General features: G+C 37.7%; 1 protein-coding gene across 11 annotated transcripts in view; it reads left to right on the top strand.

Moving 5' to 3' along the window:
• Positions 1 to 305: 305 nt before the first annotated feature.
• Positions 306 to 12982, top strand: part of LOC306883907 (uncharacterized protein) — a 101833-nt gene continuing 89156 nt past the window's right edge. For 5 of the 11 annotated variants that reach the window (XM_079439420.1, XM_079439423.1, XM_079439422.1 and 2 more), the window contains exons 1-2: positions 306 to 917; positions 5580 to 5657. In XM_079439420.1, the coding sequence (XP_079295546.1) occupies positions 642 to 917; positions 5580 to 5657 (354 nt within the window). In that variant the 5' untranslated portion in view covers positions 306 to 641. The remainder of the gene's footprint in view (positions 918 to 5579; positions 5658 to 12982) is intronic. The other 6 variants (XM_079439417.1, XM_079439424.1, XM_079439425.1 and 3 more) reach the window with 2 other exon arrangements.

Here is a 12982-nt window from a genome sequence, read left to right as displayed (position 1 = left end):
ATCATTCATTGTTAGTTCATGTTAGCTCACAGTGCATTAATAATGTTAACAAACACAACTTGTGATTTTAATAATGCATTAGTAAATGCTGAATATAGCATTAACTAAGATTAATAAGTGCTGTAGTGTTATTGTTCATTCTTAGTTCGTGTTAACTAATGTTGTTAACTACTGTTAACTAATGAACCTCACTGTAAAGTGTTACCAAAATATCGTTCTCCAGAGCCGGATCAAAGCCGGGGTCAGCTCCGTGAATCCCACCCTACCGTTTAGCCTAAATAAACCGAAAGGAGGGGCTTGTCCGCGACAGAGAAGCGAAGGGTCCCGTGGTGAGCGCTGCAGAGCCGTGTAGTGTGTGTCAGGTTTCATTCTGAGAGAGACTCAAGCGCGCAGCAGACAGACAAACCCGTCAAATGGCACGACCGAAGCACACAGACTCCCACTAGAGCCGGAGCTCACTCAACCATTATCTCCATGCACTTGAATGAGCAGCATGCCTCAGTTGAGGTCGTTTTGAAGATTGCTATTTTCACATGAAAAGCGGTTTAATTGCCTGAAAGGACAACTTTAATCTGTTTATCTGAGCACGACCCCGTTCAGTGGTGGATAAACATCATATAGCCTACATAAGTCTCACAGACATGGAGGACATGAAATTGCGAGTATCACCTCAGTCCTGTCTGGAGAGGACCTGCGTTCAGCATCCCTGCCAAAAGCGCCTTTTGACGAACTGGAAGGACGTGTGTGCAGTCTGCGTGTGTTTGATGTCGTTTGGAGTTTGTGTGTTGCTCTACCTGAGGACGTCAGATCTGCAGTCCAGGGTCCTCAGTTTGGAAAAGGACAGAGACCCCAGTTGGATCTCTCTGGAACAGGTGGAGCCTGTCCTGTGGAGTCGACTGGATCAGATATTAGAGGAGGTGAGCGGTGACTTTTATTCTCCAGACGTTTGTCTGTGGTTGTAATAATATCTAGTCATACATAGGCTATACAAGCTATTTGCTTGAGTCATGAGCGCGAGGACAGAGTGAAGAGAAGATGCTCATGTTGTCCCAGTCTCAAGGAGAAGTTAGAAGTGCGCTGTTCAGAAAGTGCAATGAGCAGAGAGACTTTAGAGATAGAAGATGAGGAATATGTTTCTGGAACTACGTTCATGTGTGTTAAAATATGAATTTGAAGGCGGAGAAACTGTCGACCAGAGCTGTCAATTTCCTCGCGCGTATTTTAGTTTGTTTATTGGCTCTAGCGCGTTTGTTTACGCACTTTCACTGAGCACAGCTTGAGCTTTGTGGACCTTCAAACGCTCATGCACATGGACCAGAATAATTCGATTCTGATTTCTGTGACCAGTTTTCTTGGGCTTTTGTTTAGTTCTGTTTAGTTGCGTTGATGGTCTTTTTTCTCGTTTTTATCCCAATTGCCCCTTTTTTAAAGATAACACGCAAAAAAAAACAAAACAAAAAAAAACAAACAAACTACTAACTACTTTCTTTTTTAGTTTAACTGACAGAGAAAATAACTTTTATACTTACTTTAAATAAACTTACCCGTTAATATTAATATTTTACCCAATAAATGTAATTTGCCATCACACATAATGATAAATAATTAAATCCTGATTATTGAATTAAGTTTAGTGTATCATAGCTCTTCAAATGCCAGATCAGACTCTTTTACATGGCTCAAATTTTTCACATCCTCTTTAGCATTGCTCTAAAATGAGTGTATATAAATAACATAATCATACTGCCAATATTTCCTGCTGCCATTTTGACACATTCATTAGTGTAGCTGTCTTAATAAAAGTGCACATAATTGATGTGATCCAGTAGATGCCCCCTATTATCCACATCAGACTGACTGAATTATAAGCAAAGTCTGTTCAGCTACTGAAAGCTGTGACTGTTGTTGTTTAGCAAAACTATTATTTGCAGCATGCAAGACCTGCTGAACACATTGTGTCACCATATGACCACCTGTTTTACATCAACAATCAAGCAGTTAGGGCTCTCGCCAACTTTAGCGCTGGCCGAGCACTGCGTCTGTGTAGAATAGGTTTGAGCTTGAAGTGGTGAGATGGAGAAAAGCGAGATATATATACACAGTATGTTGCCTGCGGCCGTGGTCCCTTCATACTGGCCTCTGCTGGTTCATCACCTAGCTGCATGTAAAATATTTGAGGTGTTAAAAGTATCTTGGGTAGAATTTTACTCAGGGAAAGCCTGCCATCTCACTATCTGCGGTTTAAAAAGTAATAGTCTGCAGAGGATGATGGAGGTGACTATTTAGTGTGTTAATGAGAGTACGCCAACTGGAGTAGAGACAGCCAAGTGTGAGGCTGAGTGTGATTACATTATCTGAATAATGTTGAGTCATTTACAGGTGGATCTCCCTTAAATGTTTCAAGAATATATCCAGGGCATAAAAATATGCATTTGATTTGCTTATTAGAAAATAGGCACCTTTCAGGCATTTTAACATGCAAAAACCAGATAAAGAATTACAGACTTATTGTAATGAGAATGTAATGAGAGTCATCCTTCAGAATAATGGCAATTACTAATAGTAAAATGTCCACATGCATTACAGTAATGAAAGTTTTGGGGGAAATGTGCTCAATTGTAGTGAAAAACATGCTAAAATAGGTTTCAGTTTTGTTTAATACTTTAAGACTGTATCTCAGGGGTGTTCTGTTATCAAGGGCAGATGTTTCTCACAGACATATTGACAACCAACGTTTCAGCATCACCATAAAATTGCATGTATATGTCTCCATTAAAGCTGAGAAACACATACATTGGAAGTGCCTGTTGAAGGTTAGAATGGTGCTGATGTCACAATTTATAATAGAACGTGCCTTTAGGGGTATAATCAAGATCTGTTAAGGGGGAAAGTAGCTAAACGTGAGTGAGCGAGAGAGAGAGAGAATGAAAGAAATGGAAAGAGCGATAGAGTTTGGCCTGCAGGCACAAAGTCTGGGGGTCTTAGTAGTAATCGGACATTGGAATTGTAAAACGTTTTGTCATCCTTTCAAAATAGATTGTTAAAACCAGATCAAATACTGGGCATCAAGTTACCATTAAAGCTGGGAGGCAGAGAATGTCACCTCCCTCCCAACCTATCCCTGCAAACCCTGGGGCATCAGCTGTCGCTTGCCATTACCGCAACCTTACCATTTACATCACGTCATTTTAAAATCAGCATGAAACATGTTCGTAAACCATTGCGCTGCCATAGAAGAACCATTTTTGGTTCCCCAAAGAACCTTAATAAACCGTTTTTCTTTCTTAGTGTAAAGAACATTTCAATGATTTAAAGACCCCTTTTTCCACTATAAAGAACCTTTGGTCCAATGGAAAAGTTCCGCGGATGTTATAGAAGCATATATTCCACTAAAGTAGTTTTGTTTTTGAGAGTGTAATCATTTTCAAGTTTTAATGAGGTATTTTATGAGAAAAAAATGGAGGACAGGACGTGATGTAGAATTGAATGGATTGTAAAAAGTGGGTGTTGCATTCCAAAATAAAGCCAGATTAAAAAAAAATAAAAAAACTTCTTCATCACATCAGCCGAAAAGGAGAGTCGTTTCAGAAGCGTCCCAGTTATTACTTTTTGATGAAAGATTACAAAAACATTTTTTTTTCTCTTTGGAATTACGTGCACAGATGAATTGTGCACAATAAGACCAGAGGCGCATATTAAGAAAGCAAATGGGGTCATTGTTGATTTCATGTTGACTTTAAGAACACCTTTATTCGAGCATAAAGGAACACACCCTACCAGAATTAAATGCTTCAGTAACTTAATGTGCTTCAAGATGAAAGCTAAGTCTTTGTTGCTTTAGATCTTGTTCAGGGTGCTTCCCATCAATGTAACCCTTCATGCTTTCTTTTCATCACTGTTATTGTTTGCTCAATGTGACACTGCATTATTGTTTATGAGAGCTCTTAGATTTAAGTAAAATGGGGTTTTGGATGCACGTTTTCAGGGTTGTATGTAAAAAATGAAAATGCTGAGAATATATTTTAAAGAAACATTTTATTTGGGAATGCAGCACTGGAAAATCATGAGTTAAAGCTCTGGCAAACCCTGTAGCATGTGCATTATCCCTGGACATTGCTCCTGTGGAAAAGCAGTTTACGCACAGCACAGGTTCCCCTCCAAATTGTAATGCATTTTCCATGGCTTCTGTGCTTGCGGAACAACCGTCTGTTGGTTAACCCTGCTGTCACACGTACAGTATATTTTCATCTTAGCATTCTTTAGGTTTTCCTTTTCTTCTTAACCTCCATTAGCTCTTTCTGTTTTACAATATCTGTAGAGCTGCCCAGTTCAGTAGTGTGGAAAAACTGCTACAATAGCTTGTAGTGTCTGAGAGCGGTTTGAGTGAAGACTTCTCCAGCTGGGAAGAGGGTTTGCCAGTATCAACCAAATAAAGCCCTGGAACGATTGATGGTTAATTTAAACTGGGGCAAGAAAAAAGTCCGATAGCAACCTCAGAATTATTTAGCCTCAGTGTTTCAATATTAGAGAGGCATGACCTGTAGTACCTCAATGCAGACGCCTGACACACTTTACAATTCAGTCATAAATGTAGCCAGTCAATGATGGTTCTACCAGTGAAATGGCACTGCATACAGTGGGTATGTTTGTTATAGCTGCGGTTTTGTAAGCTTGGGCTAAAAATATGGTAGTAGCTCTGTTTAATGTCACTTTTATGGAAATTTCATTTTTTAAAGAGCACAAACTGTTCTTTAAATCCTGTTCAACTACATAGTGTTCACTTTGATGCCTTCTCTACCCTGGAGTTTCTTCCATGTAGCCAATTTAGTTTGTTTCGAAAAGTGACCTACATACAACACGTCACCTGTCAGTGTCCTCACTGCTCACAGACGTGACGCTGCTAATAGAGCGAACGGCTCCAAAAGCTATGCAGAAACGATAGAAGTTGTGCCCTGGTGAAGGTCGGAGTGCCAAATATATTTAAGCTTCTTAGGTCAATTTAAAAATAGCTTTTCAATGAGATTTTTTAAAATCTGTTTCAAATGTCACATAATATATTTATATATTTAATATATATTTACAAATATTCAATTTTTTAATTGTTTGTTTATATTATGATGATCATCAAAAAAATCCTGAAAAAATATTATAATGTTTTCCACAAAAATATTCAGCAGCTTTTTATCATTAATAATAATAAGAAATATTTATTGAGCAGAAAATCAGCATGTTATAATGATTTCTGAAGAATCACACGACACTAAAGACTGGACTAATGATGCTGAAAATTCAGCTTTGCCATCACAGAAAAAAATTACATTTCAAAAACATACTGTATTATATATTTACTGTATTTGTAAATAAATGCAGCCTTGGTGAGCATAAGAGACTTCTTTCAAATGTTAGCAACCCAAACTGTATATTCTTGGTTAAAACTTCAGTGAAAGTATGGGAAATGTTTGCATGAATAACAAATAAAGACTAAGAAACTAACACCAACTACAGTAGATTTTTTTTTACATACAATGTGGCCGATTTCTGCAAGGCTGACTTCAAATGTCCTGTTTGTTTATTTCCAGAAATTAGCAGCACGTCTGCCGAAGATCCGGGCGGCTCGGGATTCACCTCACAGCTGCATCTGTCCACCAGGTATGTCTGTTAACCCCATTCATCCACAGCTCGCCCCTCCTCAATCTCTACACACCTGTGAGAGTGTGCTCCACCTGTCACGTCTGATATGCAGTTGAATGTATGTTGCGTTTAAGCCTTTTGAAGAGATGCTATTGTTGCCAGGATAGAGATGTGATTGACTAGATCTCATTTCCCATGTAATGTAAATGAGTGAAAAGAGCCTCCTCTCCCCGACCCGTTCACTGGTGCCCTCGGACTGGCATTGCTGTGGTGACAGGTGTAGTCGTATTTTCGGGCACTGTTGGCAGTCATTGCTTTCACTTCGTGTTTGAGCGGGTCGTGATGCAAGCTGGAGTGTTGGGATGGCGTCATCTGGCCGTTCCTGTGCGCAGGGAACAGTCAACAAGGTTCACGGAGTACGACTAACAAGTCACATCCGTATGTCAGACAGGGCTCGTTAACTCTTTGAGGGTTCAATTTATTAATTATACAGTAAAAGTAATTATACAGTTGAACAATATTATAGAGTATTAATTATTACATATCTAAAAATATCTTTGAAATGCACAAATTAGATTGTGTGTTTGTGTATGTATATATCAAATTAAATAAAAGTGGGATTAATATTAAATAATGATACATTATATAAGATGATTTATACAATGAATAATATTTTAGAACATTAAATATAAAAAATTGAAATGTATATATTAGAGTGTGTGTGTGTGTGTATGTATATATTAGTACTGTCAAACGATTAATTGTGATTAATCGCATCCAAAATAAAAGTTTTTGTTTACATAATATAAGTGTACTGTGTAAATTTACTATGCATATATAAATACAAACACATGCATGTAAATATTTAAGAAAAATATGTTATGTTTATATATTAAATATATTTATATAAATATATAAATGTATACACATGTAAATATTTTCAGTATATATATATATATATATATATATATAGTATGTGTGAGTATTTATTTATACATAATAAATATACAAAGTACACATACATATATTATGTAAACAAAAACTTTCTTTTTCTACTAACAGCGAAGCTTAGCAGCTACATTTTAACTTGCTTCCCTAACATAACCTCCAGATGTCAGTCATTAGACAACCTCTTGTGTTATAGTCTGTGCTTGTGTGTGTGTTAGTGTGTGTGTGTGTGTGTGTGTGTGTGAATTTACACATCTCTGAGAACCATGCCAGATGGTACAGACATCTCCTTGTTAATTAGGCAAGTCAGTAATAGTCATTGTTGTGTTAACTGAGTGGGAACTGACTTCAGACAGCGTAGTGAAACCAGTTTAAGATGGACATGTCTTGCATAGGCACTTTCGAACCAGGTGTGGGGACAATTTAACAGCAGGCATCCCAGATAATGGCCGTGTTGGTTGTTTATTGCTGTGCTGTGGGAGAGTGTCTGATCTCACAATACAGTCTGCGCTTTTACTTCGTTTCAATCATTTTATATAAACCAGGCAAAATAACGTGTCCATTGACTGTAGATACAGTACAGTTTGTATACATTTTGCAAGTTTTTTGCTTAATGTATGCGCATAAATACTATGTGTGTGTAAGGAAGTGTCCGCATATATGTTGTTCACCATGTCGCCAGCTGCCGCTTGTCAATCATTCCAGCACGCAGTGTTCAGATGGCTTCCATTCCATTGTTTATTTTGAGTGCTCAGTGGTGGGTAATAGTCTGTGACTCCTTCATCAAATGCACAGACTCACTTGTGTATGTGTAGCATTGATTTAATGTTTGAGCTACAGTTGAGGCGTAATAACGTTTCAATCCACAAAGGTGTAATTGTACGAACCCATCAACAAAATAGTGCATTAGCATATAGTTAGCGCTTCCTCTTCCAAGTTCATAAAATATGCTATGTGTATATCATGTGCAGTTCAGCCCAAGGACAGTATATTATTATTCTTGGCTTGTTTAAGTGAAGATGATGTGTGGTGTGACTGTCTGTGAGAGTACCTGGTGGTTTTATACACAGTTTAGTCCAAGCCTGTTCCTCTTGCAGTGCTACTATGCTCTCAAAACAGCTGGCATTTGGGCTTGGGGAATGTTTCAACACATCCAAATGAGTTTATTTTTTCTGATTTTGTGAATCCCAAGGGGCTTCAGAGGTTAAGTTCACTCAACTCGTGTTTAAAAACCCATTTGGCTCATTCTCATTCACTCGGAAATCCTCCAAGATTTGTTTTTATTAACCAAGTCAGCGTTGGTTCATACACGCAACTGTTTACCCTCCAGCGCTGCACATTTCAGCACTAAAGCAGTAACAGTGCTACACATTCTTACTGCGAAGAAAGCTATTTACCATCTCAGAGTCATCTTTACATTGCAGGTATGAATATGCCTGTGTGGATTATAGGGCTGAAAGATATTGGAAACAAGTGAAATTGTGATGTTTTGTTTTTCTGCAATATGTTTCCATAAAAAACTACAGGATGTTTTACCAGATGATTTAAATAGCTGTGTTTGGGGGGAAAAAATCAGTCTAGAATAACCGGGGTGTGCATCTGCATAGAAAATAAAAATAACTGTTTAAATTATTTAAATATATATATATTTAAAACCCTTGCCCTTTCTTATTTTTATTTTTTTTCCCCATTTTGCTTTCCTTGCCTTTTGTCTTTCTTTCTTTCGATCCTTTGATGCATGATTTGGGAAAAATGTGAAAATAAAAAATTATCTTTCCAAAAAATTTCATTCCAACTGTTTTAACTCATTCAAAAAAGGTTAAATAATAAAATATGAAACAAAGTAAGAAATACATTGTAATAATACTATTGCACTGTAATATAAAAAAATCAAGTATTTCATAAATAATGTTATTTTATTGCATAACTATAAAAATAGGCTACATTAATATTTGTATCTAAATTTCAAACATCAAACCATCTAGCTTTTATTTAGGCAGTTTGCTGGAAAGTAAACAGGTTTTCGAGTGAAATGCAGCACTGTGTTCATTTACACGCTTACAGCTCATGATACAGTGTGTAGTGACTGGTCATTACAATATCTTTTATTTTAATATATCATACAATCTTACACTCTAAAAAATGCTGGGTTAAATACTGGACAGAACACATGCTGGGTTGTTTTCAACCAACAGGGTTAAATGTTTAACCCAACCTTCTGGGCAGTAACCCAACCGCTGGGTCTAAACAACCCAATCACTGGGCTCATCCATATTTTACCCAGTTCTGGGTTGTATTTAACCCAGCATTTTTTAGAGTGTAGCTATTAGAATATTTGTTACATTCCGATTTTTTATATTTTATACTGATAATCTTATAAAATGTTTAAGTAAATTCCTCCCACTTGAAATGTTGCTATAGAATAAATGCTCTGATGGTGTATGTTTTCATTAATAATTTAAACCTTGATTTTTTTTTAGCCATTATGAGAATCATAATAGACAGATGTAAACATGGCAGGTTGTGTGACATGAACGAACAAGGTAAAACAAAATATGGTCCAGATAACATTAATACGGGTTCACTTGCAGCGAGGATAAAAATGATTTATGCGACCACAGCATGTTTGTGTGGTGATTTATTAGGTGCCAAGAGCATGAAACCATTGAAAAGACATTTAGAATCCAAACACTCAAACAAACCAGCTGAAATGACCTTAATACTTTAATAAATATTTAAGTAAATTTATGTCTTTGATTTTGTTTACTTCTGTACGATAAACAGTTTTTTGGTCGTTGAGTCGCCGCTTGTTAAAACCAGTTAAGCACCACTAGTTTATAAGTGTTTTAGATAAATTTTCAGCGTGTGTGTTGTTTAGCTGTGACCTTCTGAACAGATGTGTATATAAAAAAATGTAATCCGTGGCTTATCGTAGATGGCTGGATGTGTGACAGTTCTGTTAACAGTGACTGAGGCAATGTCGCTATTTAGTCATCAGAGAAAACAAGAACGTAGAGTGTATACATAATGACAATGATTTACAGCTCCAAAAAAGGTTTTTGGAATGGTGTGTTTATCTGCCCAGCCTCTTCGCTGGTGTCGAAGGGTCACGGTGACGTGAAAATCAAATGCACGCGTCTCGAGGTGTGAATGAATTGTGTAGACAATTGTGGCATACTGATGGATATGATGCTCTTTGTTCTAGCAGAGATTTGTAAAAATGATCCCGGAGGCACTTACTGCCAACAGCTTTGTCAGTGTACAGGAAAACTCCCATGACAGTTAGATTGAATCCAGGCCCAAGCACCCAGAACGCTCTTGAATCCACGCATTGTTTCCCGAGAAGCTGAATGGCACTTTCTTGGACGAAGTAGTAGGAAACAGAGAGAAAGAAAGAGACGGCCGCCCTCTCGGCTTCTATGCACTGCACACCCCCCATTGCTCTTATTTCTGAAAAACCAAAGAGCCGATTGCCTGAAGGATTTAGCGTCTTTGTGACTGGATTCCGACCGCAGACCAGCATGGGTGGCTTTAGTTGTGTCACCAGGGGTCGTAAGGGATTGTGTAAGAGTGCTATCTTTAAACGTGTGCATCACGGACACCTCTCTATTGGTCTTCTGGTGGATTGTTTTGGGTGCCATAAAGAGCAGCACGATGGATTTCATTGCATGGGTGAGTGAGAGGCCTCTAAAGCCCCAAGCTTCACTGCAGGAAGTGACATTTGGCAGTTTACCTGGATGCGGTCCGAAGAGAAGCCATATCTAGTGTGTGTAATCTGAGTCTGACTCTGGGAACTTTATGTATGACATATTTGCCATATTTAACATCCCCATCATCCCAAAATGCTCAACACAGCCAAGAGTAAAAGTGTGTTGCTCAGAGGGTAATTGAGTTCTCAGTCACAATTAAGTATCAACTCAAATGCTTTCCTAATATGACTTAGTAGAAACACAAATAGACACAAATGAGGCAATTGTTGACAAACCGCAGGAGTACTATAAAATGCAGATGTCTAGTATAGCCAGAATTTGGTGAAAAATATTTGGGATCTTTTGATTGCGTACCTTAGTATCTCGGCAAGTCTGAGCACAGTTTGAGACCTTGTTGTGATATCTTCTGAAATTCTCAAGACCCTAGTGAGATGACTAGGGTATTAGAGTCAGACAAAAGTCTCTACATTTTAATCTCATTGAAATTACAGAGATATTAAAGCAATAGAATTTGTGGGAGAGACTGTTCACAACTCACTGAGGGTTGTACATAACCCAAAACAAACCTTAAAAAGACTGGTTAAATATTTCTATGTTTAATTGCTTTAACTACACTCTAAAAAAATGGTGCCATATGACACTAAAAGTTGTTCTTTGGCTCGTAATCATAGGGGAACCACTTTTGGTGCTGTATAGCACCAAATCTAGGCGCTTCAGTGGTTCTTCAGCGGTTCTTCATCAGTTCTTTGGCATGACTGAGGGGTTATATAGCACCGCTACCATATAGAGAACCTGTTAAGCTCCTGTATGGTTCTTCAGTGGTTCTTTGGGGTGATTAAGGTGCTATATAGCACCACTGCCGTACAAAGCCCCTTTAAAGGTTCTTTACGAGACAAAGAACCACTGCTGGTGCTGTTTAGCACCATTTTTGTTGAAGAAATACAATGCAATATGGCACCTCTTATGGTTCTACATAGCACCATTTGACAAAGGTGCTGTATAGCACCTTTAAAGATATGGTGCTATATAGCACCAAAAGTGGATCCCCTATGATTATGAGCCAAGAACCACTTTTAGTGCTTATAGCACCATTTTTTAGAGTGTAGTGTTGTCACATCACCAAAAAAAACAAAACATAACAATCATAACAAAAACTATTGAACTACTATGAACTATGAAACTACTATTTTAAATATTTGAATATGCAAAAATTTGTATTCATTAAATGAGTGGATTAATAATGCTAATAATAATTCTAAGTAATATATCATAACATCAGATCTGTTGTACGGAGCACATTATAATCGAATGGATCTATTTTGAAATCTAATTTTCAATCTAGTCAATGCTTGTGTTTATATCAGCCACGCTGTGGCTGGTTTCAGAAGCAGCTCTCCGCACTGCTTCACTAAAGATAGGAGATATAGGCCTGTAGCCTTCGATTAAAAATAATGATTAATGCTGTGGCTGTGATATAGGCAAACCTAACAACATCCGTCACCAAGACTCATCACGAGAGGAAAAACTTACGTTTTAGTCGCATAACATTGGTTAATGGAAACGCCATAATTTTGCACGTTTTTTTTATCAACATTTATCACATATCGCAAAGATTTTGTGAAAACAATGGAAACAAGCCTATTGCCAGTCATTGACATTTAGGATGCAATCATGCATTTAAATACAGTTGTCACTTCCAAAACTTTGCTTGTGTACTTGGCAGCATGGATAATATAACTTTTATTCTTATTTTGAATGGGCCACATACAGATATAGCAAGTAATAAGTGCCTCCTTTGTCGTTACTGAAGTTGTCAGTCACTTAAGTTCAGCATCAGCTCATTCTTACAAAAACTTCCATAATAATAAATTAAGCTGTCTGCATTGCACAACAAAACTCTTGTTTACATAGTGTTTATGTTTTGTTGGAAAGGGTTAGCAAGCGTTAACTTGTGCTAAACAAAAACATTTTGAGCGTTATTGAGTTGAGTCTTAAACACCTTTGATTGGCCATTGCATTCACGTGTTCAACAGACATGTCTATGATTGGCTACAGTGCTTAATGCTGCAAAAAACAAGATGTGATGCTCCTTAAAGCATCTTTGATGCTCTTCAAAGATATCTTACACAAATACACATGGGAGTGTTTGAAAGCAGCTGCCCATCAGCGGGTACCAGGTACTTCAGAAAGGCTGGTATTTTTACATTTTTAAAATTTCAGTATTGACTGGTCATAACACTAGCTGGTCTAAAGACAGAATTGTTTGTCTTGGCTGAACCAAGCTTTTGGACCAATAAATTTTCAATGTGGACGGAGCTACCCTCTCAAATAGAAAGCATGCAAAATGTTTTTCAGCTCATTGGTTTTTGTGGTACAGAAACATTGGGATTAAATGGCTTTTTATCACTTGTTGCTTTATTGTGTCACACTTGTTAGAATACAGTGTAATGCTCTTGTATTATGGATGTTGCACAGTGTCAGAGATGTCAGAGCGTCTCCACAGCTCCCACATGGATATGGTGCACACAGCACATGGCATTCTGGGCACTCAGAGAACGCCCAATGCATTGCCTGATGACAGACCAATGCAGACCCTCAGGACTGGATCAAAGAGCTCTGCGGTGTATGTTGGTAAGAGAGAGGCAAATACACAGAAAGATTAGAAGCAACCTCACAGTGCTCAAATTAACTAG

Source organism: Barbus barbus (genome assembly GCF_936440315.1).
Source record: "Barbus barbus genome assembly, chromosome: 18".
Classification (NCBI taxonomy): Eukaryota; Metazoa; Chordata; class Actinopteri; order Cypriniformes; family Cyprinidae; genus Barbus; species Barbus barbus.
This window is presented reverse-complemented; position numbering and strand designations above follow the sequence as displayed.